Source organism: Oncorhynchus keta, chromosome 10 (genome assembly GCF_023373465.1).
Source record: "Oncorhynchus keta strain PuntledgeMale-10-30-2019 chromosome 10, Oket_V2, whole genome shotgun sequence".
Taxonomy (NCBI): Eukaryota; Metazoa; Chordata; class Actinopteri; order Salmoniformes; family Salmonidae; genus Oncorhynchus; species Oncorhynchus keta.
The window spans coordinates 32,606,270-32,630,307 of record NC_068430.1 but is presented as its reverse complement, the minus strand read 5'-3'; the positions used below and the strand labels follow the sequence as shown (position 1 = coordinate 32,630,307).

Here is a 24,038-nt window from a genome sequence, read left to right as displayed (position 1 = left end):
GACACACTACATGACCAAAAGTATGTGGACACCTGCTCGTCCAACATCTTATTCCAAAATCATGGGCATTAATATGGAGTTGGTCCCTCTTTGCTGCTATAACAGCCTCCATTCTTCTGGGAAGGCTTTCCACTAGATGTTGGAACTTTACTGCGGGTACTTGCTTCCATTCAGCCATAAGAGCATTAGTGAGGTCGAGCACTGATGTTAGGCGATTAGGCCTGGCTCGCAGTAGGCTTTCCAATTCATCCCAAAGGTGTTCGATGGACTTGGCTCTGTGCAGGCCAAGTTCTTCCACACCAATCTCGACAAATGGTTTCTGTATGAGCATCGCTTTGTGCACATGCGCATTGTCATGTTGAAACAGGAAAAGACCTTCCCCAAACTGTTGCCACAAAGTTGGAAGCACAGAATCATCTAGAATGTAATTGTGTGCTGTATCATTAAGATTTCTCTTCACCGGAACTAAAGGGCCCTAACCATGAAAAACAGCTCCAGACCATTATTCCTCCTCCACCAAACTTTACAGTTGGCACTATGCATTGGGGTAGGTAGCATTCTCCGCCAAACCCAGATTCATCCATCGGACTGCCAGATGGTGAAGCATGATTTATCACTCCAGAGAATGTGTTTCCACTGCTCCAGAGTCCAATAGTGGAACAGCTTTACCCCACTCCAGCCGACGCTTGGCATTGCGCATGGGCATCTTATGCTTGTGTGCAGCTGCTCGGCCATGGAAACCCATTACATGAAGCCTACAGACGAACAGTTATTGTGCTTTCAGGGGCAGTTTGGAACTCGGTAGTGAGTGTTGCAACTTTTTATACGTTATGCGCTTCAGCACTCGGTGGTCTCATTCTGGTCCCATTCTGTGAGCTTGTGTGGCCTACCACTTAGCGGAGGAGACGTTGTTGCCCCTAGACGTTTCCACTTCACAATAACAGCTCTTAGAGTTGCCCCTGGCAGCTCTAACAGTGCAGAAATTTGACGGACGGACTTGTTAGAAAGGTAGCATCCTATGACGTTGCCACGTTGAAAGTCACTGAGATCTTCAGTAAGGCCATTCTACTGCCAATGTTTGTCTATGGAGAATACATGGTAGTGTGCTCAATTTTATACACCTGTTAGCAAAGGGTGAGGCTGAAATAGCCGAAACCACTCATTTGAAGGGGTGTCCACACACTTTTGTAGTGTTAGGGCAAAAACCAAAACGTGCTCCAAGGGGGGATCAGGGACCAAGTTTGGGAAACCCTGCACTAAATGACAAACATATAAATGTTTTTAAAAGTCCACAGACGAGTGTAATTCCCCTGGGAACAGGTGTAATTACAGACAAGTGTAATTCCTCTGAGGACGAGTTTAATTACAGACGAGTGTAATTCACCTCGGGAACTGGGCTACTAGGTAACTTAGGGGCCAAGCTTTGATGCAAGAGCGTGAAATAGACTTTATGAACCCTTTTCCCCAAATTCCCTGAATCCATTTCATTTATTCATCTCTCTCTCTCTCTCTCTCTCTCTCTCTCTCTCTCTCTCTCTCTCTCTCTCTCTCTCTCTCTCTCTGTGTGCGTGTGTATAGGTTATGCATTATGAATGCTTTGTGCGTAAAGAGTAATGGTTGCGTGTGCCAGGCATTAATATCATTGTGCAAATATAGTCATGTGTTTGCTCCCCTCCCTCCCTATCTCTGTGTCTTAATTACATTAGCCTGGTGATTTATGGACAGATTACTGGCTATAAAATGCATTACTTCCTCATGGAAACAGTCCCAGTGAGGAATCCATCACACTAGATCACACTGAGTTTGTGGATCACTACATCATATCTGAGTAGTCAGCTTAAAAGCCAGAAAGATAAAGCATCTCCATACCTATTCTACTTTACATATTGCTTGTTGTAACAAGCACACATATTGCTTGTTGGAGTATTCAAGGACACATTAAGTGGACAAAGCAGCTCTTAACAAACAAACTAAAAGTTTGAGATGGGTTACGGTTGTCCTGTTTGACCTTATTAGTGCCAATGCGTCTCTGTCGTCGCAGCAAATGGAGCAGGTTGCCAGGTTTGCAGACATTTATCAGAGGGTATTAGACCTCCGCTAGGCTTCTATTAAACTTAATGAACATTTAAATCCCCTAATAGATTGGGCGGAATTGAGAGAGTCACAACTTATCAGGCAAGTGTTGTTGATAAAGACACTGACAGAATGGAACTTGTGTCTCCCTCTCATTCATTCTCTCTCGCCCTTTCTCTCTCTCATTCCTTCTCTCCTACTCCTTTCTTACTATTTATTTCTCTCTCTCTCTCTCTCTCTCTCTCTCTCTCTCTCTCTCTCTCTCTCTCTCTTTCTCTCTCTCACCCCCTCTCTCTCTCTCTGTCTCTCTCTCTCTCTCTCTCTCTCTCACCCTCTCTCTCTCTCTCTCTCTCTCTCTCTCTCTCTCTCTCTCTCTCTCTCTCTGTCTCTCTCTCTTTCTCTCTCTCACCCTCTCTCTCTCTCTCTCTCTCTCTCTCTCTCTCTCTCTCTCTATCTATCTATCTATCTATCTATCTATCTATCTATCTATCTATCTATCTATCTCTCTCTCTTTCCCTCACTCTCTCTCTCTTTCCCTCTACCCCTCTCTCTCTATCTATCTCTCCCTCTCTTTCCCTCTCCCCTCTCTCTCACTCTCTCTCTCTCTCTCACTCTATCTATCTATCTATCTATCTATCTATCTATCTATCTATCTATCTATCTATCTCTCTCTCTCTCTCTCTCTCTCTCTCTCTCACCCTCTCTCTCTCTCTCTCTCTCTGTCTTTCTCATACTGTCTCTTTCATTCTCTCACTGGATGTTTTCCTCTCCTTCTCTGTGGTGTTGTGAGACACCATACAGCCCAGTCTCAGTCATCCATCAGTCCCCATGAAGGGAGCATCAAAGGCTCCTCACCAGGAGGGATGAGTTAACACAAACACAACAGCAGCCCATTATGGAACTGTCATAAACCGCCTCCAACTGTTTCTCTGCCTCGCTTTCAAATGTTCAGAGTAAGGCATATCCCACCCCACAAGCTCGCGATGATGAGAAATAAATCACAAACTACAATGAAACAGCATGGAGGAGCAGCATCAGCCCAGGCCCATGGATGCTGAACTTAGCATAGCCCAGGCCCATGGATGCTGAACTTAGCATAGCCCAGGCCCATGGATGCTGAACTTAGCATCAGCCCAGGCCCATGGATGCTGAACTTAGCATAGCCCGGGCCCATGGATGCTGAACTTAGCATCAGCCCAGGCCCATGGATGCTGAACTTAGCATAGCCCAGGCCCATGGATGCTGAACTTAGCATCAGCCCAGGCCCATGGATGCTGAACTTAGCATCAGCCCAGGCCCATGGATGCTGAACTTAGCATCAGCCCAGGCCCATGGATGCTGAACTTAGCATAGCCCAGGCCCATGGATGCTGAACTTAGCATCAGCCCAGGCCCATGGATGCTGAACTTAGCATCAGCCCAGGCCCATGGATGCTGAACTTAGCATAGCCCAGGCCCATGGATGCTGAACTTAGCATCAGCACAGGCCCATGGATGCTGAACTTAGCATCAGCCCAGGCCCATGGATGCTGAACTTAGCATCAGCCCAGGCCCATGGATGCTGAACTTAGCATAGCCCAGGCCCATGGATGCTGAACTTAACATCAGCCCAGGCCCATGGATGCTGAACTTAGCATCAGCCCAGGCCCATGGATGCTGAACTTAGCATAGCCCAGGCCCATGGATGCTGAACTTAGCATAGCCCAGGCCCATGGATGCTGAACTTAGCATAGCCCAGGCCCATGGATGCTGAACTTAGCATCAGCCCAGGCCCATGGATGCTGAACTTAGCATAGCCCAGGCCCATGGATGCTGAACTTAGCATAGCCCAGGCCCATGGATGCTGAACTTAGCATCAGCCCAGGCCCATGGATGCTGAACTTAGCATCAGCCCAGGCCCATGGATGCTGAACTTAGCATAGCCCAGGCCCATGGATGCTGAACTTAGCATCAGCACAGGCCCATGGATGCTGAACTTAGCATCAGCCCAGGCCCATGGATGCTGAACTTAGCATCAGCCCAGGCCCATGGATGCTGAACTTAGCATAGCCCAGGCCCATGGATGCTGAACTTAACATCAGCCCAGGCCCATGGATGCTGAACTTAGCATCAGCCCAGGCCCATGGATGCTGAACTTAGCATAGCCCAGGCCCATGGATGCTGAACTTAGCATAGCCCAGGCCCATGGATGCTGAACTTAGCATAGCCCAGGCCCATGGATGCTGAACTTAGCATCAGCCCAGGCCCATGGATGCTGAACTTAGCATAGCCCAGGCCCATGGATGCTGAACTTAGCATAGCCCAGGCCCATGGATGCTGAACTTAGCATCAGCCCAGGCCCATGGATGCTGAACTTAGCATCAGCCCAGGCCCATGGATGCTGAACTTAGCATAGCCCAGGCCCATGGATGCTGAACTTAGCATCAGCACAGGCCCATGGATGCTGAACTTAGCATCAGCCCAGGCCCATGGATGCTGAACTTAGCATCAGCCCAGGCCCATGGATGCTGAACTTAGCATAGCCCAGGCCCATGGATGCTGAACTTAACATCAGCCCAGGCCCATGGATGCTGAACTTAGCATCAGCCCAGGCCCATGGATGCTGAACTTAGCATAGCCCAGGCCCATGGATGCTGAACTTAGCATAGCCCAGGCCCATGGATGCTGAACTTAGCATAGCCCAGGCCCATGGATGCTGAACTTAGCATAGCCCAGGCCCATGGATGCTGAACTTAGCATAGCCCAGGCCCATGGATGCTGAACTTAGCATAGCCCAGGCCCATGGATGCTGAACTTAGCATAGCCCAGGCCCATGGATGCTGAACTTAGCATCAGCCCAGGCCCATGGATGCTGCACTTAGCATCAGCCCAGGCCCATGGATGCTGAACTTAGCATAGCCCAGGCCCATGGATGCTGAACTTAGCATAGCCCAGGCCCATGGATGCTGAACTTAGCTTAGCCCAGGCCCATGGATGCTGAACTTAGCATCAGCCCAGGCCCATGGATGCTGAACTTAGCATCAGCCCAGGCCCATGGATGCTGAACTTAGCATAGCCCAGGCCCATGGATGCTGAACTTAGCATCAGCCCAGGCCCATGGATGCTGAACTTAGCATCAGCCCAGGCTCATGGATGCTGAACTTAGCATAGCCCAGGCCCATGGATGCTGAACTTAGCATCAGCCCAGGCCCATGGATGCTGAACTTAGCATAGCCCAGGCCCATGGATGCTGAACTTAGCATCAGCCCAGGCCCATGGATGCTGAACTTAGCATCAGCCCAGGCCCATGGATGCTGAACTTAGCATAGCCCAGGCCCATGGATGCTGAACTTAGCATCAGCCCAGGCCCATGGATGCTGAACTTAGCATAGCCCAGGCCCATGGATGCTGAACTTAGCATCAGCCCAGGCCCATGGAAGCTGAACTTAGCATCAGCCCAGGCCCATGGATGCTGAACTTAGCATCAGCCCAGGCCCATGGATGCTGAACTTAGCATCAGCCCAGGTGCAGAGTCCTCTCAAGGGAGTCTCTGTCTCCTCCGGCCTACACGTGTTAGAGCCAGGCAGAGGCCACATCTCTCGGGGTCTAAGGCCTGCCTGTATTGATCTGTTAGCTCCTATAATCCATCTGACATGCTGCTAACAAGGCTGATCTCTTAATAAGGGGACCCAGAGAGATGCGACCTGTGTTAAAAAACAATAGATAATACTGTTGGATGGAAAAGTTCATATCCTCTCTGTCACTGTATATTTGCCTGATGTTACCATGTTTGTGAGAAGGCAGTAGCTATATATAACTATTTATTTTCACAAAGTAGAAACATTTTCTCAAGCTATTATTAATATAATTTACTAGGTCCACACTTGTTTGTCAATTACCTCTTACATAATAAGTATCCTGTAATTGTTCCAAAGTAAGTGATTCAAAATAGAAAACATTTAACAAACCATACATTAATTGATAGGTATTGCACCATAGTTGTGTTTTGTTACCATAGCTCCCAATGCAACTTCAGACCAAAGTCTTTCTAGACTCATTCTTTATTGGCTGTACCCAAGTGCTCGCCAATATACAGTGAACCCTTTGGAATTACCTGGATTTCTGCATAAGTTGGTCATACAATGTGATCTTCATCTAAGTCACAACAATAGACAAACACAGTCTGCTTAAACTAATAACACATCAAGCAATTATATGTTTTCATGTCTTTATTGAACACACCGTGTAAACATTCACAGTGCAGGGTGGGAAAAGCATGTGAACCCTTGGATTTAATAACTGGTTGACCCGCCTTTGGCAGCAATAACCTCAACCAAATGTTTTCTGTAGTTGCGGATCAGACCTGCACAACGGTCAGGAGGAATTTTAGACCATTCCTCTTTACAAAACTGTTTCAGTTCAGCAATATTCTTGGAATGTCTTGTGTGAACCGCTCTCTTGAGGTCATACCACAGCATCACAATCAGGTTGAGGTCAGGACTCTGACTGGGCCACTCCAGAAGGCATATTCTTTTCTGTTGAAGCTATTCTGTTGTTGATTTACTTCTGGTCGTTTTGGTTCGTTGTCCTGTTGCATCACTTAACTTCTGTTGAGCGTCAATTGGCGGACAGATAGCCTTACATTCTCCTGCAAAATGTCTTGACACACTTGGGATCTCATTTTTCCGTCGATGATAACAAGCTGTCCAGGCCCTGAGGCAGCGAAGCAGCCCCAAACCATGATGCTCCCTCCACCATACTTTACAGTTGGGATGAGGTTTTGATGTTGGTGTGCTGTGCCGTTTTCCATCCACACATAGTGTTGTGTGTTCCTTCCAAACAACACATCTTTAGTTTCATCTGTCCACAGAATATTTAGCCAGTAACGCTGTGGAACATCCAGGTGCTCTTTTTGGACAGCAGTGGCTTCTTCCATGGTGTCCTCCCGTGAACACCATTCTTGTTTAGTGTTTTACGTATCATAGACTCACCAAAAGAATTGCTAGCTTGTTCCAGAGATTTCTGTAAGTCTTTAGCTGACACTCTAGGATTCTTCTTAACCTCATTGAGCATTCTGCACTGTGCTCTTGCAGTCATCTCTGCAGGACAGCCACTCCTAGGGAGAGTAGCAACAGTGCTGAACTTTCTCCATTTATAGACAATTTGTCTTACCGTGGACTGATGAACATCAAGATACTTTTGTAACCCTTTCCAGCTTTATGCAAGTCAACAATTCTTAATCTTAGGTCTTCTTAGATCTCATTTATTCGAGGCGTGGTTCACATCAGGCAATGCTTCTTGTGAATAGCAAACTCAAATGCTGTGAGTGTTTTTTATAGGGCAGGGCAGCTCTAACCAACACCTCCAATCTCATTGATTGACTCCTGACTCCAATTAGTTTTTGGAGAAGTCATTAGCCGAGAGGTTCACATACTTTTTGCAACCTACACTGTGAATGTTTAAATTATGTGTTCAATAGAGACAAGAGAAAAACAATCATTTGTGTGTTATTAGTTTAAGCAGTCTGTGTTTGTCTATTGTGGTGACTTAGATGAAGTTCAGATCAAATGTTATGACCAATTTATGCAGAAATTCAGGTAATTCCAAAGGGTTCACATACTTTTTCTTGCCACTGTAGTCTCCAGATCATTGTTGTTCTCCTTCACTCATATACATTACTCAATAGTTTCTCACAGTAACTGACAGTTTGCAGAAAGAGATACTTTATCGACAAACTGGTGGATTATGAATGACATCTGAAAGGTGGGATTTCAGTCAACATCGAAACTTCCTGCCTGGACAGGTGGGATTCACACTGACAACTTTACAACTCAATCAAAGTATAGTGGTGGATTTTCATTTTTGTGTATTCTGCCTCCTAAACAACATAATGAATATAGAAACAGCCATTATACAGTGTATGTTGCTCCCACATGCTCTAATTAACAGTTATCTCAATACAGACTTCTTTCTTTACTTCTAAAACCACTATTTGTTATTATTGGTGGAAATGTGGAATGTTCACATCGGTATTCTGTCACACACATATCAGAATTTCATGACATATTTAGTGTGCATCCCTCTCAGAATACACACTTCTCCAGATTTTCAGCTAGTTAATAGGCTTTCAACAGTATAAGCTGACATGAATAAGCCAATGTGTAAAGCTCAGTTCACCGTCCACAGCGACATAGTCATGGTAGTCTGGCGTCTCATTTTGACATATTTACAAATCTCATTCTAATAATAATAATGTTTATTTTATATGGCGCTATTCATGACAAAGAGAATCTCAAAGACGATGTAAAAACAAACAAAACAAATGTAGAGATCAGGAGTTGTTCATCAGGCACATCGTTCGTGGCCTCCTCCTCTGTCGGTAGGCTGATTAGTCCACTACTGAAGGGTAGCACCCACCTGGGTGATGCTTCAGCAGCTAATAGTGGAAAAAAGAGCAACACACCTTGGCAGTAGTCAGGAAACAGTCCCCCACGAGGAGAGCCTCTCCCAACACCTCAGACCTCGTTGTTCATGGAACCAGGGCAGGTGGAAAAAAGTTGGGGGAAGCCAGTGCTGTATTGATACATCATTGAAATGATCTCCAATAACTACCTGGTCAAGCCAAACAAACTTGGCATTAGTACAGCAACTCCATGGGGTCAAAACCATGTAAAGCATGTCTCAATAGTGTGCAGCCATGCGGCTCTGAACTTTGTAGAAGTAGAGTAGGATTTACTAAATCATGCAATTATGTCAATGGGAGATTTGCAAGAAAATTGGGATCTCAAGTCAGGAATTTGCCAGGGCGTATACTGCTATTCAAAGGAAGAGAGAGATAAAGAGATGCATACAGATTCTACACTCATGTCGTAGTGGAATCCATTTCCCATTTCCTCTTCGCTTTCTCCTCCCCTCCCAACTGTTTCCTTGCCCCATGTCCTCATCTCTCTCTCTCTCTCTCTCTCTCTCTCTCTCTCTCTCTCTCTCTCTCTCTCTCTCTCTTTCTGTCATTCCTCTCTCTCTCACTAACACAGAAATAAACAACGACGTTCTACAAACATGTAGTGATATTACTGCCTCTCAGGGGGAAGAAGGAATTTGATTTCAGATTTCACCATATGCCTGCTTTTATAGAAATACACAAGTTAGTTGTCAGTAAAAGTCAAAATATGAACACACACATGCAAGTATGAACACACACACACGTATGCGTGCACGCAAGCACACAAACACACAGCCGCTACAGACTTTGATGGACACACTTATTATGGTGCCTGACTTCTCAGGCATTTACTTCAGTGTGCACTGAAACACAGTAGGCCTGACGTGCACCTTTAGGCCATGTGTAGATGATTGCTTCACTAGCATTCCCACAAGGAAACATTTGACAATATGCTGCCAGGCAAATACCATGTCAAACAATATTGCTGAATACAAACATTCATGCCTGTCAAAATAGCTGTACAAATTTAAATGAGCTGTCAAATAACAGTGTCAAATAACACTGTAACATGTCTGATGGTGCCTATGTGGGCTATTGCAGGAGTCTGGAGACCATGGAACCAATTTAATCACAAACACAGGTAAAACACTGCCAAGTCTCAGTCTGCATCATGGTCGTGTCTGAATTTTGATAACAAATTTACACCAGATGCTTTTAGAATGAAGGGTTCAGTATGTTCTGCAAATTAACTTGCGTCGATCACTCTCTTACCTGCAGAATGTCTGTTTGTTTAAAAAATGGCTGCTAACATTGTTGATGTGTGTGTGTGTGTGTGTGTGTGTGTGTGTGTGTGTGTGTGTGTGTGTGTGTGTGTGTGTGTGTGTGTGTGTGTGTGTGTGTGTGTGTGTGTGTGTGTGTGTGTGTGTGTGTGTGTGTGTGTGTGTGTGTGTGTGTGTGTGTGTGTGTGTGTGTGTGTGTGTGTGTGTGTGTCTCAATGTGCACTGACAGTACAAACCATTAGGAACACCTTCCTAATATTGCCCTCAGAACAGCCTCAGTTCATCGGGGCATGGACTCTACAAGGTGTCGAAAGCTTTCCACAGGGATGCGGGCCCATGTTGACTCCAATGCTTCCCATATTTATGTCAAGTTGGCTGGATGTCCTTTGGGTGGTGGACCCTTCTTGATACAGACAGGAAATTGTTGAGTGATAAAAACCCAGCAGCATTGCAGTCCTTGACACACTCAAACCGGTGCACCTGGCATTTACTACCATACGCCGTTCAAAGGCACTTAAATATTTTGTCTTGCCCATTCACCCTCTGAATGGCACACATACACAATTCATGTCTCAATTGTCTAAAGGCTTATAAATCCTTATTTAACCTGTCTCCTCCCCTTCTTCTACACTGAAGTGGATTTAACAGGTGAGCTCAATAAGGGATTATAGCTTTCACCTGGATTCACCTGGTCAGTCTGTCATGGAAAGAGCAGGAGTTCTTAATATTTTGTATACTCAATGTATATTCAGTCTTTGGGAGTATGTGTGTGTGTGTGTGTGTGTGTGTGTGTGTGTGTGTGTGTGTGTGTGTGTGTGTGTGTGTGTGTGTGTGTGTGTGTGTGTGTGTGTGTGTGTGTGTGCGTGTGTGTGTGTGTGTGTGTGTGTGTGTGTGTGTGGAGGATTAGGAAATTGGAGTTGTGCTCCTCATCAGAAGCAGGTATACGCTTGATTGAGTGCTAACCGTCGTCTCTGAGAGCTTTAAACTTCCTCACTACATTTCATTTTCTCCGTCTTACTTTCACTTCTAAGGTTATCTGCTTTCCCGTATACGTGTAATATTTGTCATTGCCCTTAAGCTAAACCCCAGCAAAAAGTTAAATGAATTTTTCCAAGCAATTGTCGTCTGAAACTCTCAGAACATCCAACATAAGTGTTTTAAAAGGAATCTGCTGTCTGGGGAACATCTCTTTAGATGAAATACTGTTTTTTAATTATCAAATTATAATTATCCCCTAAAAAAGATTTGGTGCCATTGTAAGATGTTTATCAGAAAATATTTTACAGAATTAATGTTAAACAATATTAATAAGTTGGATAATTGCAAAACCACGTTCTATATTTGATCTCCTCTCTTTGTATATCCATACATAACTGTGTGCATTGATGATATGTGGTTTATGATATACATACATTTGGGACAAACATTATTGACACCCTTAATAAAAATGAGCATAAGTAGCTATATAAAATAACAAATTCAAATACTGAGCTATATTGTATGTTAATAATATAATTTCCCCAAAATGATTTTGTACTAATACAATTTCTCAGAGAAAAAATGTAAAAAGCAGGGGTCAAAGTGATTGACACCACTGAAGAATCTTATAAATAAAGTAGTCAAAAGTGTAGTATTTGGTCCCATACTCCCAACACGCAATGCCTACATCAAGCGTGTGACTCTACAAACGTGTTGGATGCATTTGCAGTTCGTTTTGTTGTGCTTCAGATTATTTTGTGCCCAATAGAAATTCATGGAAAATATTGTCTTGTGTCAATTTGGAGTCACTTTCATTGTAAATAACAATATAATGTGTTTCTTAACACTTCTACATTAATGTGGATGCTACCATGGTTACGGATAATCCTGAATGATAATAATAATAATAATATATGCCATTTAGCTGACGCTTTTATCCAAAGCGACTTACAGTCATGTGTGCATACATTCTACATATGATGAATTGAATTGTAAATAATGATGAGTGAGAAACTTACAGAGGGTCAAATATCATATCCCAATGCTAACCTCTCACCATTTCAATATCATGTCTTGGGGGTATGATAGATGATCCTCTGTAGCATTCTCACTCATTAATTCATTTCACACCCTCTGTATATAAATCAATCCATTGTCAACTGTAGGCCAAATTAACATTGGCATAACTATCTATGTAACATCACAAAATTACATAGATATTTATTTTGAACCCTTATTTAACTAGGCAAGTGTTTTAACTATTTGACAGTATGGTTTGTAGTTAAACAGAATTACATTGAGATGCATAAAATTATTATTAAAAAAACATGATCATGACCATATGATTATTCACATTATATTCATAATCTAGCAATTAGTTAATACAATGTAATCAGAATTAAATGAACCCACTGCATCGCAGAGCTCGCTGTGCCACCAGAGACCCTGGGTTCCCGCCCAGGTCCGTGGGGCGACGCACAATTGGCCTAGCATCGTCCGGGTTAGGGAGGGTTTGGCCGGTAGGGATATCCTTGTCTCATCGCGCACCAGCGACACCTGTAGCGGGCCGGGCGCAGTGTACGCTAACCAAGGTTGCCAGGTGCACGGTGTTCCCTCTGACACATTGGTGGGGCTGGCTTCCGGGTTGGATGCGTACTGTGTTAAGAAGCAGTGTGGCTTGGTTGGGTTGTGTATTGGAGGACGCATGACTTTCGACCTTCGTCTCTCCCGAGCTCGTACGGGAGTTGTAGCGATGAGACAAGATAGTAGCTACTAACAACAATTGGATACCACTAAATTGGGGAGAAAAAGGGGGTACAATTTTTACCCAAAAAATGTATTCTTTTTATTTTTAAGAATGAAAAAGCCATGTATTACATAACAGGACATTTTCTGATGAATAAATGAAATGTTCATATGTATAATACATTCTATATCATTTAATATTCCATCTCAAAGAACAAATGTAATATTTCAAATTCACAGTTACATTTATTTTTAGGATATCTGTTGAAATTAACCATAATTAAGAACAGTAAAGTAATTGAACAAGTTATGACTTGAATAATAATATGAATGTAGATGAGAAACACTAATTATGGATCTGACTCAGAGTGGTACTTCTATAGACTGGAACTGATTCAGAGTGGAACTGATTCAGACTGGAACTGATGTAGAGTGGTAATGATTCAGAGTGGAACTGATTCAGAGTGGTACTTATACAGAGTAGTACTTATACAGAGTGGTACTGATTCAGAGTGGTACTTATACAGAGTGGTACTGATTCAGAGTGGAACTGATTCAGAGTGGTACTTATACAGAGTAGTACTTATACAGAGTGGTACTGATTCAGAGTGGTACTTATACAGAGTGGTACTGATTCAGAGTGGAACTGATTCAGAGTGGTACTTATACAGAGTGGTACTTATACAGAGTGGTACTGATTCAGAGTGGTACTTATACAGAGTGGTACTGATTCAGAGTGGTACTTATACAGAGTGGTACTTATACAGAGTGGTACTGATTCAGAGTGGTACTTATACAGAGTGGTAATGATTCAGAGTGGAACTGATTCAGAGTGGTACTTATACAGATTAGTACTTATACAGAGTGGTACTGATTCAGAGTGGTACTTATACAGAGTGGTACTGATTCAGAGTGGAACTGATTCAGAGTGGTACTTATACAGAGTGGTACTTATACAGAGTGGTACTGATTCAGAGTGGTACTTATACAGAGTGGTACTGATTCAGAGTGGAACTGATTCAGAGTGGTACTTATACAGAGTGGTACTGATTCAGAGTGGAACTGATTCAGAGTGGTACTTATACAGAGTAGTACTTATACAGAGTGGTACTGATTCAGAGTGGTACTTATACAGAGTGGTACTGATTCAGAGTGGAACTGATTCAGAGTGGTACTTATACAGAGTGGTACTTATACAGAGTGGTACTGATTCAGAGTGGTACTTATACAGAGTGGTACTGATTCAGAGTGGTACTTATACAGAGTGGTACTTATACAGAGTGGTACTGATTCAGAGTGGTACTTATACAGAGTGGTACTGATTCAGAGTGGAACTGATTCAGAGTGGTACTTATACAGAGTGGTACTTATACAGAGTGGTACTGATTCAGAGTGGTACTTATACAGAGTGGTACTGATTCAGAGTGGAACTGATTCAGAGTGGTACTTATACAGAGTGGTACTTATACAGAGTGGTACTGATTCAGAGTGGTACTTATACAGAGTGGTACTTATTCAGAGTGGAACTGATTCAGAGTGGTACTGATTCAGAGTGGAACTGATTCAGACTGGAACTGATGTAGAGTGGTACTGATTCAGAGTGGTACTTATACAGAGTGGTACTTATTCAGAGTGGAACTGATTCAGAGTGGAACTATTTCAGAGTGGAACTGATTCAGAGTGGAACTGATTCAGAGTGGAACTGATTCAGACTGGAACTGATTCAGAGTGGAACTGATTCAGAGTGGAACTGATTCAAAGTGGTACTGATTCAGAGTGGTACTGATTCAGAGTGGAACTGATTCAAAGTGGTACTGATTCAGAGTGGTACTGATTCAGAGTGTAACTGATTCAGATTGGAACTGATTCAGAGTGGTACTGATTCAGAGTGGAACTGATTCAGAGGGGCTTATCATTGGAATGTTTAAATGAACTTCGAACAAATCCATAAAACAATAATTGTGAGTTATTTGGATGTTGATCAACAAAATAAAATAGAACATAGAATAGAACGTTTGACAGAAACATTATGAAAGGCCTCTTTTTCCAGGTAATTAGGGGTTCCATGATCCATGTTAATCTACCTTAGATATATAAATAAACACTTTTTCCTAAAACCACATTTAAAATCAAAACTTGTTTAAATTAAATGAAATATGCTAATTCTGTAACCCCCATTCTCTTTTTGTATATCCTGCTGCAATGTACAGTACTATAGTATTATAAGGAGGTGGGCTGCTGTGTGTGACTGAGCAGGCCAATGCCCTGCAGCCAGCCTCCACTAGTGTGATTGGGGTCACGGGGGTTGCGTGATCAGCAGGTGAGTATTCAGACTAGATCACGAACGAACTGCATCTCCAACTGAAAGCAGGAACTTGAAACTAGTAGTGGAACAATGAGTGGTTTTAGTCTATGTACTGTATATGGTATAATTTAAGTGGAGGAACAGATAACTATACACACATGTCTGTTGTGTTTTTGTAATCATTGCTAGCTTCTAGATGGGGATATGGATGGAAAGAGAAGGGGGGGCTCCTACTTTGTTGTCTCAACATCTTCTCTCTCTTTCTATCCACACAGCCTATCACTGACCTTAAAAGCTCTCCTCTCTCTTTCTATCCACACAGCCTATCACTGACCTTAGAGCCCTCCTCTCTCTTTCTATCCACACAGCCTATCACTGACCTTGGAGCCATCCTCTCTCTTTCTATCCACACAGCCTATCACTGACCTTGGAGCCCTCCTCTCTCTTTCTATCCACACAGCCTATCACTGACCTTGGAGCCCTCCTCTCTCTTTCTATCCTCACAGCCTATCACTGACCTTAAAAGCCCTCCTCTCTCTTTCTATCCTCACAGCCTATCACTGACCTTAAAAGCCCTCCTCTCTCTTTCTATCCACACAGCCTATCACTGACCTTAGAGCCCTCCTCTCTCTTTCTATCCTCACAGCCTATCACTGACCTTAGAGCCCTCCTCTCTCTTTCTATCCTCACTGCCTATCACTGACCTTAAAAGCCCTCCTCTCTCCTTCTCTCTCTGTACGTTCTTTACTGCGCTAAACTGAGGATAAACTGCCATCCTTCCTTTCCCCCGTCATCCCTCTCTCTTTTGTGCTTTCTCTCTGTTCTGAGATAAATACTGAAATATCTCCACCATCCTCTCTCCCTCTCTCTCTCCATCACTCTTTCATGGGCAGTGTTAAGCTAAGGCTGCCAGCGGGGCAAGAGCTCTGACAGTCACGCCAAGACCTGCTCTGAGTCTCAGGAGACAAGACGCATGACAAGAACAGACACATCCTGTCACACACACACACACGCACACACGCACGCACACACAGACACACACACATACTAGGTCAAACACGCACGCTCACACCCATGCACACAGGGGACACAGAGGATGAGCGACACAAGTTTAACAAGTGAAAACAAACAGATGCTGCCACGAGATTGTAGGACGGAGGACAAGAAGAAGGACAAAAACAAACCCTGATATTTCTCACACGGTTATGGATGGAATTGTTTTTCCTAGCATCTGTTGTTGTCTTGGGACACCGTCAGAAACACAGTGATTCAGCTCATAGTTTTATCATGAATAGATTTTCAACTAAAGGAAAACTGTCCTTCAGTCCTGCAGACTGTCAAACAAAAGGAATTCCTGATTCCTCTCAGGTGATTTGGTCATCATCATGGTCTATTCTACTGAGGACACTAGAGTACGGATTTGAGGCATGATTGTTGTAATCTACTGCATGTTGTCCCTGTGTCATTTAGAGCACAACAATCAATGTCTCGGTAATCTTCTATCCCTGGCCTACTGCCCATTGCTGATTGGTTTACATGCTTTTTCCAAGAAAACGTTTTGTTGAGGAAATATTGTACTTAGACGCACATATCCAATCTCTCTCATGCAGATACTCACTCATACACCAGCTCATGCATAACCAAGCAATATGAGCAATCTCTGCATGTGCGCAAACACGCACATAGACTCAACAGCACACACACACCGAGCATGCCCATAAGGTATTGCCTTCAGGGGAAACTTTCATCAGTTTGCCAGGATGAACTAACAGATAGGAAGTTCAGATAGGGCTTGACTGCATGTCTGTGTGTTTGTGTGTGTGTGTGTGTGTGTGTGTGTGTGTGTGTGTGTGTGTGTGTGTGTGTGTGTGTGTGTGTGTGTGTGTGTGTGTGTGTGTGTGTGTGTGTGTGTGTGTGTGTGTGTGTGTGTGTGTGTGTGTGTGTGTGTGTGTGTGTGTGTGTGTGTGTGTGTGTGTGCTTCAGGTAGTCTTGCTTTCATACTTCAGCTCAGCTCCACATGTGATAAATTAATCCTGGCTGAAGGCATGAGACACAAATAATTCACGCCTGTCCACACTAATGAACGTGTGTGTGAGTGCCAGTGTGTATATACACGTGATTCCCCTGCTGCCCCCCTCTCACGTTCGTACACAAGCACAGGCACGCAGGCAGGCACAGACACACACACAGACACACACACAGACACACACACAGACACACACACACACACCTGCTTTACCTTCATTGTTATGGTTGTTTCCGGCGTTGCCCAGTACTTGTAGTGGTATAGTCCATAGAAGCAGTGCTACGAGCCCTGGGTCTAAAGCCATGGTGCTCCCTCTCTCACACACACATACACACTACCGATCACCCGCTCTTCCTCTTCCTCACTCCCTCTCTCTTACTCTCCTTCTCCGCCTCTTGCTGCCTCTCTCTGTGTCCCAGTGTTGAAGCGGAGCCTGAGCCAGCGCTGAGAGAGAGTGTGTGTGTGAGGGGCTGAGAGCTCATTGGGCTAGAGTTAGAGACTGCCTCTGTGCTTCTCAGCCTCTCTGTCTGCTCTCACACATACATACACACTCACCAGGCAGTGGGAGGGAGGGAACAGGCTGTCACTAAAACGTCATTAACCAATTAGAGCACAGGATTCGGCAGGTCCACTAAACAAACACTCACACGATACCTCACCTTTACCCATCTCACTTCAGAGCCTCTCTCTCTCTCTCTGACACTCCCGCTGTGTCTCTCTTTCTTTTTCTCTCTCCCGCACGCACTTTTGACCATCTTTTACTCTCTGCCTCTGAATCTCGATCTCTCCTCTTTCCCTCCCAGCTATGTCGCCTGCCCGTCTCCGCCTTGCTTTCTCTCCCTCAACTACACCTCTCTCCTCTCTCTGACATCTCTCTTTCTTTTTTTCCATTTTCTTCTACAATTTTTTTCTTTTTTTAAATGCGCGGAAGTAATTATCATTATATTTGTACATACAAATGTGCTGCTCTATTGTATATCAAGAAAACTCCACAACATAGAACATATTCCTTCAGCTTTTCTTATTTTGGAAAAATGTTGCCAATTGATATTAAAGGCCCAGTTCAGTCAAAAATGTGTTTTTTCTGTGTTTTATATATATTTCCACACTATGAGGTTGGAATAGTACTGTGAATTGGGAAAATTATGATAATGCCTTTTTAGTGTAAGAGCTGTTTGAAAAGACTGCCTGAAATTTCTGTCTGTTTTGGTGGATGAAGTTCTAGCCATCCATTGTGATCACAATGCTGTAAATGAGTTAAGAAAGACAGGTCCAAATCTCTCTGCCAATAACAGCTAGTTTTCAGTTTTCCCCTCACTACTCAGATCACACCCAGACAGTGCTAGCAAAATTCGTTTTTAAAAAGCTTTTTTTTTTTTATATCTTTTTCCAATTTTAATTGAAAACAATCCCAGTAAGGTATTTAATTGTTACCAATACATTATTTGATTATTGAGGTAAAAACAGCTGCATTGGACCTTTAACGGAAATCACAATTCACCACGCAGTATTTCTTTGAACTCTTTGTTTAAGTTGAGACAGTGGAATATAGTAAAATGCTCAACTGAAGGTCATCGATAATCAGTGGTGTGCCTACCAGCTCTCACAGGCTCACGGCAGAATTTGACTTTCATCCATGTTTCTCAAATGTGAAAGTTCAAGGTGTTTAAGGTAAGGGTTAAGGTTAGGTATTAACTCTGAATGGTGTAGGTAAGGGTTAAGGTTAGGTATTAACTCTGAATGGTGTAGGTAAGGGTTAAGGTTAGGTATTAACTCTGAATGGTGTAGGTAAGGGTTAAGGTTAGGTATTAACTCTGAATGGTGTAGGTAAGGGTTAAGGTTAGGTATTAACTCTGAATGGTGTAGGTAAGGGTTAAGGTTAGGTATTAACTCTGAATGGTGTAGGTAAGGGTTAAGGTTAGGTATTAACTCTGAATGGTGTAGGTAAGGGTTAAGGTTAGGTATTAACTCTGAATGGTGTAGGTAAGGGTTAAGGTTAGGTATTAACTCTGAATGGTGTAGGTAAGGGTTAAGGTTAGGTATTAACTCTGAATGGTGTAGGTAAGGGTTAAGGTTAGGTATTAACTCTGAATGGTGTAGGTAAGGGTTAAGGTTAGGTATTAACTCTGAATGGTGTAGGTAAGGGTTAAGGTTAGGTATTAACTCTGAATGGTGTAGGTAAGGGTTAAGGTTAGGTATTAACTGTGAATGGTTAAGGTAAGGGTTAAGGTTAGGTATTAACTCTGAATTGTTAAGGTAAGGGTTAAGGTTAGGTATTAACTGTGAATTGTTAAGGTAAGGGTTAAGGTTAGGTATTAACTCTGAATTGTTAAGGTAAGGGTTAAGGTTAGGTATTAACTGTGAATTGTTAAGGTAAGGGTTAAGGTTAGGTATTAACTGTGAATTGTTAAGGTAAGGGTTAAGGTTAGGTATTAACTGTGAATTGTTAAGGTAATGGTTAAGGTTAGGTATTAACTGTGAATTGTTACGGTAAGGGTTAAGGTTAGGTATTAACTGTGAATTGTTAAGGTAATGGTTAAGGTTAGGTATTAACTGTGAATTGTTAAGGTAAGGGTTAAGGTTAGGTATTAACTGTGAATTGTTACGGTAAGGGTTAAGGTTAGGTATTAACTGTGAATTGTTAAGGTAATGGTTAAGGTTAGGTATTAACTGTGAATTGTTACGGTAAGGGTTAAGGTTAGGTATTAACTGTGAATTGTTAAGGTAATGGTTAAGGTTAGGTATTAACTGTGAATTGTTAAGGTAAGGGTTAAGGTTAGGTATTAACTGTGAATTGTTAAGGTAATGGTTAAGGTTAGGTATTAACTGTGAATTGTTAAGGTAAGGGTTAAGGTTAGGTATTAACTGTGAATTGTTAAGGTAATGGTTAAGGTTAGGTATTAACTGTGAATTGTTAAGGTAAGGGTTAAGGTTAGGTATTAACTGTGAATTGTTAAGGTAATGGTTAAGGTTAGGTATTAACTGTGAATTGTTAAGGTAATGGTTAAGGTTAGGTATTAACTGTGAATTGTTAAGGTAAGGGTTAAGGTTAGGTATTAACTGTGAATTGTTAAGGTAATGGTTAAGGTTAGGTATTAACTGTGAATTGTTAAGGTAATGGTTAAGGTTAGGTATTAACTGTGAATTGTTAAGGTAATGGTTAAGGTTAGGTATTAACTGTGAATTGTTAAGGTAATGGTTAAGGTTAGGTATTAACTGTGAATTGTTAAGGTAATGGTTAAGGTTAGGTATTAACTGTGAATTGTTAAGGTAAGGGTTAAGGTTAGGTATTAACTGTGAATTGTTACGGTAAGGGTTAAGGTTAGGTATTAACTGTGAATTGTTAAGGTAATGGTTAAGGTTAGGTATTAACTGTGAATTGTTAAGGTAAGGGTTAAGGTTAGGTATTAACTGTGAATTGTTAAGGTAATGGTTAAGGTTAGGTATTAACTGTGAATTGTTAAGGTAAGGGTTAAGGTTAGGTATTAACTGTGAATTGTTAAGGTAATGGTTAAGGTTAGGTATTAACTGTGAATTGTTAAGGTAAGGGTTAAGGTTAGGTATTAACTGTGAATTGTTAAGGTAATGGTTAAGGTTAGGTATTAACTGTGAATTGTTAAGGTAATGGTTAAGGTTAGGTATTAACTGTGAATTGTTAAGGTAATGGTTAAGGTTAGGTATTAACTGTGAATTGTTAAGGTAATGGTTAAGGTTAGGTATTAACTGTGAATTGTTAAGGTAATGGTTAAGGTTAGGTATTAACTGTGAATTGTTAAGGTAATGGTTAAGGTTAGGTATTAACTGTGAATTGTTAAGGTAATGGTTAAGGTTAGGTATTAACTGTGAATTGTTAAGGTAATGGTTAAGGTTAGGTATTAACTGTGAATTGTTAAGGTAAGGGTTAAGGTTAGGTATTAACTGTGAATTGTTAAGGTAATGGTTAAGGTTAGGTATTAACTGTGAATTGTTAAGGTAAGGGTTAAGGTTAGGTATTAACTGTGAATTGTTAAGGTAATGGTTAAGGTTAGGTATTAACTGTGAATTGTTAAGGTAAGGGTTAAGGTTAGGTATTAACTGTGAATTGTTAAGGTAATGGTTAAGGTTAGGTATTAACTGTGAATTGTTAAGGTAATGGTTAAGGTTAGGTATTAACTGTGAATTGTTAAGGTAATGGTTAAGGTTAGGTATTAACTGTGAATTGTTAAGGTAATGGTTAAGGTTAGGTATTAACTGTGAATTGTTAAGGTAATGGTTAAGGTTAGGTATTAACTGTGAATTGTTAAGGTAAGGGTTAAGGTTAGGTATTAACTGTGAATTGTTAAGGTAATGGTTAAGGTTAGGTATTAACTGTGAATTGTTAAGGTAATGGTTAAGGTTAGGTATTAACTGTGAATTGTTAAGGTAATGGTTAAGGTTAGGTATTAACTGTGAATTGTTAAGGTAATGGTTAAGGTTAGGTATTAACTGTGAATTGTTAAGGTAAGGGTTAAGGTTAGGTATTAACTGTGAATTGTTAAGGTAATGGTTAAGGTTAGGTATTAACTGTGAATTGTTAAGGTAATGGTTAAGGTTAGGTATTAACTGTGAATTGTTAAGGTAAGGGTTAAGGTTAGGTATTAACTGTGAATTGTTAAGGTAATGGTTAAGGTTAGGTATTAACTGTGAATTGTTAAGGTAATGGTTAAGGTTAGGTATTAACTGTGAATTGTTAAGGTAAGGGTTAAGGTTAGGTATTAACTGTGAATTGTTAAGGTAATGGTTAAGGTTAGGTATTAACTGTGAATTGTTAAGGTAATGGTTAAGGTTAGGTATTAACTGTGAATTGTTAAGGTAAGGGTTAAGGTTAGGTATTAACTGTGAATTGTTAAGGTAATGGTTAAGGTTAGGTATTAACTGTGAATTGTTAAGGTAATGGTTAAGGTTAGGTATTAACTGTGAATTGTTAAGGTAATGGTTAAGGTTAGGTATTAACTGTGAATTGTTAAGGTAATGGTTAAGGTTTGGGATAGGCCTAAAACAAAAATATCAAAACCAACTTTCAATCGATGGATTCAAACTTGCAACCTGAGGCAGGTGTTTACGGCCAACCACCATCCCAGTCCACAACACTGACACCTACATTGTGGTAACAGTGCTCAATATTGCCCCTGGTAACCGGTTTCCACATCATCTCCCGGTGTCCTCAGACATGGATGGACGTGGAATACTGACGTGTATCCCGGGTGACCTGTCTGAGTGTGTAGGCTTGTTGTTGCTTCCTACAGCTTAATCCTAAATGTTCCCTATGGCATATATCTGATTCAGATAGTCACACGCTCTGGTGGGAGTGTGTGGGAGTGTTAGATTGAAGGACAATGATCAGATATTGATCCCTCTGACAAAGGGAAACTTGGCAATGACATTATCACTGAAGGTTCACAAAGGAGTTAAACAGAGAGATAGGTGTGTGTGTGTGTGTGTGTGTGTGTGTGTGTGTGTGTGTGTGTGTGTGTGTGTGTGTGTGTGTGTGTGTGTGTGTGTGTGTGTGTGTGTGTGTGTGTGTGTGTGTGTGTGTGTGTGTGTGTGTGTGTGTGTGTGTGTGTGTGTGTGTGTGTGTGTGTGTGTGTATGCATCTGATTGCAGACTGAGTATTGTGTTTGCCCTGTAGCTAAAGGGTGACTGGATCAAGGGTTTTGGCTCCCCATCAATCACAGCATAACTTTTTGAGGACACTGCTCTGGGTGAAAGCGATGTAGCCTTTGTTTTAACCCCCGCAATGAAGTGTCACCAACTTGTGTGTGTGTGCGTGCGTGCGTGCGTGCAGCTGGCCTTGTGAACGGGGAGACTGAGCAGGAGTAACGGGGAGGGAAGGATGGAGGAGATGAGTGTCACAGCCAAATGCGGGCAGTGGTTGTGCCTGCCAAACGCTTCCCCTGGCAAAGGGACACAGGGGGGGGGTTGTGTGAGGCTACAAAGGTTCCCGCTCATCGTGTGCAGTGTGCCTACGTGCAGCATCCTGTTCTCTTGTACAAATATAAACACACACACACACACAACCGTAGCTGTGCTGTGTGTGTTTGTTCTTTGTTCCTCTGCCACTAGGCTGCACTGTTATCAGTCTGCTTCTCTCCTAACTGTTACTGTACATATCCATCTAACTGCCACAACAGGAAGACAGTAGACTACTTCTCACGGAAGACAGCTCCCCTGGAGGATGGTTAGTCAATCTCACCTCAATCTGATCTTCAAACCTCTTCTTCATCTCTTCTCCAACCTTTCTTCATTTCACCTCAATCCCAGTCAAATACAATGCTCACTGTATTCACTGTGTCAACTAAGCTTATACCGTTCCCGCTTTCAGACCACAGTCAGTGTATTTTGACTGTTTCTACTTGTCTTGTGTGAGACATACACAGATATTTGACATGTGATACACAATGGCTATTCTTAATAATCCACCCCATAGCACCAATGTCTCATTTGTCTGCCATAAAGAGTTTAGTATACTTCCATATGTACCAGGATGAAGGCATTAAAACCATGAGAGTCCCGTTTGTTATCAGTGCGGGAATGTCTAGGAGTGTGAGCGCTGTCAGATATAATCTGTGTGAGTGCATCTGCAGGCACAGTGAGGTGAAGACTTTTGGAGGATGGCCTGGTGTCAAGAAGGGCAGCAAAGAAGCCACTTCTCTCCAGGGAAAACATCAGGGACAGACTGATATTCGGCAAAAGGTACAGGGATTGGACTGCCGAGGACTGGGGTAAAGTAATTTTCTCTGATGAATCCCCTTTCCGATTGTTTGGGGTATCCGGAAAAAAACTTGCCCGGAGAAGACAAGGTGAGCGCTACCATCAGCCCTGTGTCATGCCAACAGTAAAGCATCCTGAGACCATTCATGTGTGGGGTTGCTTCTCAGCCAAGGGAGTGGCTCACTCACAATTTTGCCTAAGAACACAGCCATGAATAAAGAATGGTACCAACACATCCTCCGAGAGTAACTTCTCCCAACCATCCAGGAACAGTTTGGTGACGAACAATGCCTTTTCCAGCATGATGGAGCACCTTGCCATAAGGCAAAAGTGATAACGAAGTGGCTCGGGGAACAAAACATCGATATTTTGGGTCTATGGCCAGGAAACTCCCCAGACCTTAATCCCATTGAGAACTTGTGGTCAATCCTCAAGAGGCGGGTGGACGAACAAAAACCCACAAATTCTGACAAACTCCAAG

General features: G+C 42.5%; 1 protein-coding gene across 1 annotated transcript in view; it reads right to left on the bottom strand.

Annotated features, from left to right (window-relative positions):
- The window catches only part of epha8 (eph receptor A8), a 104,601-nt gene extending 87,168 nt beyond the window's left edge, over positions 1 to 17,433 (bottom strand). Inside the window, exon 1 of the mRNA XM_035777682.2 lies at positions 17,042 to 17,433. Coding sequence (XP_035633575.1) covers positions 17,042 to 17,132 — 91 coding nt within the window. The 5' untranslated portion in view covers positions 17,133 to 17,433. The remainder of the gene's footprint in view (positions 1 to 17,041) is intronic.
- Positions 17,434 to 24,038: the final 6,605 nt, after the last annotated feature.